The sequence below is a fragment of the Propithecus coquereli genome, unplaced genomic scaffold (genome assembly GCF_000956105.1).
Source record: "Propithecus coquereli isolate 6110/MARCELLA unplaced genomic scaffold, Pcoq_1.0 Scaffold535, whole genome shotgun sequence".
NCBI classification, from domain to species: Eukaryota; Metazoa; Chordata; class Mammalia; order Primates; family Indriidae; genus Propithecus; species Propithecus coquereli.
The window spans coordinates 63655-68652 of NW_012151230.1; the positions used below are offsets into that span (position 1 = coordinate 63655).

The following is a 4998-nucleotide window of genomic DNA, read 5'->3' on the forward strand; positions in this document are numbered from 1 at the left end:
TATATAAAAATTAATTCAAAATGAATCATAGATTTAAGTGTGAAAACTAAAGCTATTGAAAGTTCTAGAGAAACCAGGAAAAAATTTGTGTACTTTGGTTTGGGTTATGGTATTTTAGATATGACATCAAAAGCACAATCCATTTTTAAAAATTAAAATTGGGAAAATGGACTTAATCAAAATTAAAATATTTTATTCTATGAAAGATGGTGCTATGAGAACAAAAAGACAAGCCAGAGACAGGAAAAAAATATTTACAAATCATTTTTTTAAACAAAGGACTTCAATCCAGAATATGTAAAGAATTCTTAAAACTCAATGACAAGAAAACAACCCAAATAAAAAATGGGTAAAAGATCTGAACAGACAGTTCACCAAAGATATTCAAAGAGCAAAAACACATGAGAAGATGCTCAATAACACTAACCATTAGGGAAATGCAGTTAAAACCATATTGAAATATTAATATATACCTATTAGGATGACAAAATAAAAAAAAAATAAGTACTAGCAAAGCTACAGAGCAACAAGAACTCTCATCCATTGCTGGTAGTAATGCAAAACGGTACAGCAACTTTGGAAGACAGTTTCTTATAAACATAGTCTTACCATACAGCAATCATGCTCACAGGTATTTGCTCAATTGATTTGAAAATGTGTCTGCACAAAAACCCATATACAACTGTTGATAGTATTCATACTTGCCAAAAACTAGAAGCAACTGGATACCAAGACTTACTGTAAATAAAAATAGTGTAATACTGCCATAAGGATGGAAAATAGGCTAATGGCACAGAATAAAGAGTTACAAAACCAAACCACATGCATGAACACCAGATGCTTGGAAAAGGTGGCACTGCTCACTCCAAACATAAAACCCAATCTTGAATGTACTGTAGGTCTAAATGTGAAAGGCAAAGTAATGAATTAACAAAGGAAAATATCTTTATGAGCTTAGGATAAGAAAAAAGTTCTTAAATTGGACATAAAAATCACTAGGAATAAAAAAAAAATTATAAACCAGAGTCAGTAAACGTCAGAATATCTGTTCATTAAAAGTAAGCATTGACAGAGTAAAAAGGAAAGCCAAAAAAAAGAGAAATAAAACTCAAAACTGTAGACAAATATTGAACACCAGCTAATGCTACACATACTGAAGTATTTAGAGAGAGGAGTGCTGATGTCTAAAATATTTCATGAAATATTCCAAAAATAAGAATAATGGATGTGTAGAGGATTCGAAAGATGGATAGTGTGAGAAATCAAGTACAGTAAAATGTTAACAGTCAATTCTGGGTGAGGGATATATAGATGTTCATCAGTAAAATCCTTTCGACTTTGCCCTGTGTTTGATAATTTTCATAACAAAATGTTGGAAGTAAAAGAAGCACCCCAGGCTGGGTGCGGTGGCTCACGCCTGTAATCCTAGCACTCTGGGAGGCCAAGGAGGGAGGATTGCTTGAGCTGAGGAGTTCAAGACCAGCCTGAGTAAGAGCAAGACCCCGTCTCTATTAAAAATAGAAAGAAATTAGCTGAACAACTAAAAATATAGAAAAAATTAGCCGGGCATGGTGGCGCATGCCTGTAGTCCCAGCTACTCGGGAGGCTGAGGCAGGAGGATCGCTTGAGCCCAGGAGTTTGAGGTTGCTGTGAGCTAGGCTGATGCCACGGCACTCTGGCCCAGGCAACACAGTGAGACTCTGTCTCAAAAAAAAAAACAAAAAAAACTGAAATCCCCCACCCCTCGCCCCAATCACAATTCTGATAGTCTTCTCTTGCTCAGGGAATGATGCCACCCCCAACTCAGGCCCAAAGAGCAGAACTCCAGCACTCATCCCTGGCTCTTCCAACTCGCCTTACCACCAGCACCCAACTAGTTACCAAATCTGGCTGCTTCTGCCTCTTTACCTTTAGTGTCTGAAAACCACCAGTTTTCTTAAACTCTTATCTTCTCTTGCCTGCTGCAGACTGTCCAATCCAAAAATCCTTTGTGAAAACACTTCAATAATTCTCCTGCCCCATTAAAAATCCAATTTTTTAATGGGAATCTCAAAGTCCTCTATGATCTTCTGCCTACGGCTCTGGCCTCATTTCTTAATATACACCTCTACCATCATCATTAAACTCTAAAAGTCTACATTCCGGCAACCCTACAGCACTCCAAGCTCACCATACTAGGTCATTTCAAGCCTCTCAAACTTGCACACGTTGCTTCTTTTTCCTCGGCTGATTTTCAAGCCCTTGTTCACCTCATTCATCTTTCAAACCTCAGTTTAAAAATCTCCTAATCTCTGAAGCACTTCTTGGGGTACTCTTACTTCTAAAACTGACGCTCTACTCTCTGTCCCCCAGGTACTTCCGCGGCCGCTCCCAGAGTGCCTATTAATTGGCCATTGTGCTTTTCTTATCCACCATTCCCATCAGACCACTGCTCTTCCAAAGAAGAGGTAATGAACAGCCCATCTTTGCACTCTCAGAACCTGTGCCAGGGTCCAGTAAACAAAAAACAATAAACAAAACTGTTGAATAAGTGAATAAATAAGAGCGTAATTTCCAAAATAAACTCAAAGATCGGAGGCATGGAAGACACTCACTAAACATGGGTTACAAAATTGAAAGATTATCCCTTGTTAACTCAAAATTCACGGCATAAAGTTCGCAGAAAAGAGGCTAAGGAAGGAGGAACTGAAAAGTCTGATGACAGGAAGCCTTTCTGGGAAGTCCAGCTGCTCGGAAGAGCGGCGGGGCGAGAGGACTCCCGCCAGGCTCAGAGCCAGGACGGGCTGCAGCGCGCACCGTCGGCCGTCGGGGGACCTTCGGAGAATGCAAGGAGACGACTCACCCAGACGGAAGCTGTCCGGACCCTGGCGGCCATCCCCACGGTCGGTGCTGTGCGCCTCCCCGGAGGCGGCAGGACGCGAGGGACGCCAGGAGAGAAAGCGCCGCGAAGGAAGCGGTGTCCCCGCAAGTCCCGCCCGCGGGGGGAGGGTCCGGACGCGCCGGGAGACCCCCTGCTACGGCCGCACGGTCCGTCTCCAGCCCCACCAACGCACAGGATCGAGTCGGGCAACCGCCCGGGTCTGCAGCAGGAAACACTGGAGCCAGGTGCGTTCGGTACCGTCCCGCCGCCTCGAAACTGGAGGGAGTCGGCGCCTCTGGCTCCTCGGGCCCCTGGATGGGCAGCGGGGGAGACTGACAGCCTCCACCTGCCGACCTGCGCCAGGGCGGCTCCGTCCTCGCCCCTGACTACGCAGTGCCCGGCCCGGGTCCTTTGGCAACGGCCAAGTCTAGCCCGGGCCACACTCGAGTGACAGGGTGACCGCGAAACGTAATGAACTCCGCCGCCAAGACAAGTCTCGGCCCACCGGCGCCGAGCGATGGCGGCCGTTTCCGACGCAAAGGAATTGCGCCTCCGTGGCCCGATGGCGAGAACTACAACTCCCAGAAGGCTCTGCGAGGAGTTCTTCTAGCGCCCGGCGGGCTCCTGCCAGGGCTGCGCGTGCCGCACCGAGAACCAAAGAAGGTTTAGCGAGGAGTGGCATCGTCTTACGTGCTTTTGAAAATCTTTTTAATGCCTGGTTTAATAGAAAATAGCTGGATTCTCATATTTGCTTCAGTATTCAATCTCCTGCATATGTTGTTTTTGCTCAGGCTGGTTTCGAACTCCTGAGCTCAAACAATCCGCCCACCTCTGCCTTCCCGAGTGCTAGGATTAACAGGGGTGAGCCTCCGCGCCCGGCCTTCACTGTAAAATTCTTTCAACACTTCTGTAAGTTTGAAATTGTTTATAATAAAATGTTAGGGGAAAAGTCATTGCAGAAAAGTTAACATTTTCAGTAAGTTGTACAGGAACAACAATGTGGCCATACGATAATATAAACAAGATTGCTGTATCACAATATATTTAAAATAAATCCCAGGTAGATTAAGTACTAAATGTGAAAAGGAAGGCTTTAAAAGTTTTAGACTGAAATTTAGACTTAGCATCCTTTGCCCACTGATTTCTTAAACAATCTCTGTTATATACTAAGGTCCCATATTATGTTATTTTTCTATGCTGCTCTGACAAATGACCACAAATTCAGCAGCTTAAAACATTATCTCACGGTTTTGGATATAAGAAGTTCAACCTGGGTCTTCCTGACCTAAAACCAAGGTGTTGGCAGGGCTGCACTCTTTTCTGAAGGCCCCTGCCTTTTTCTTACATTTCCCAGCTTCTAGAGGTCACCTGCATTTCTTGGCTCATAGCCTCCTTCCTCCATCTTTAAAACCAACAACAGAGTTTATTTCTTCTCAAATTGTATCACTCTGGCCTCCTCTTCTGCCTTTTTCTTTTTACACTTTTTTTTTCTTTTTACAGAGGTAATCAAGTTAAATCCTTCTTCCACTTTTAAGGAAATTTGTGATGACATTGGGCTTATCTGGATAATCCAGGACAATCTTTCTATTTTAGAAAAATGTATCGTTGACTAGAAAACTTAATTTTCCTTTGCCACGTAAGATAATATATCCACACATTACAGGGATGAGGATGTGGACATCTTTCAAGATCCATTATTCTGCCTACCATATGTATATGTGTATGTTTCTAGTCTCTTTATTTTTTATTTTATTTTTGAGACAGAGTCTCTGTCCCCCAGCTAGAGTGCAGTGGCATCATCATAGCTCACTGCAACCTCAAACTTCAGGGCTCAAGCAATCCTCCTGCCTCAGCCTCCCTAGGAGCTGGGACTATAGGTGTGCACCACTGTACCCAGCTTATTTTCTCTATTTTTAGTAGAGATGGGTCTGGCTCTGAGCTCAAGTGATCCTCCCACTTCGGCCTCCCAGAGTACTAGGATTACAGGTGTGAGCCACCACACCCAGCCTAAACTCTTTATTTTGTTCAATTGATATTTGTCTACAATGGGGTCACAAAACTTCCAGAAGAAGCCAGCATATTGGCTTGCTAGGGCTGCTATAATGAAGTACCACAGACTGGGTGACTTAACACACTGA

At 43.6% G+C, this 4998-nt stretch overlaps 1 protein-coding gene across 1 annotated transcript in view; it reads right to left on the minus strand.

The window, feature by feature from the left end:
- Positions 1–3374, minus strand: part of ZNF268 (zinc finger protein 268) — a 21914-nt gene extending 18540 nt beyond the window's left edge. The window contains exon 1 of the mRNA XM_012657278.1: positions 2843–3374. Within this exon, the coding sequence (XP_012512732.1) occupies positions 2843–2875 (33 nt within the window). The 5' untranslated portion in view covers positions 2876–3374. The remainder of the gene's footprint in view (positions 1–2842) is intronic.
- Between the last annotated feature and the right edge of the window lie 1624 nt (positions 3375–4998).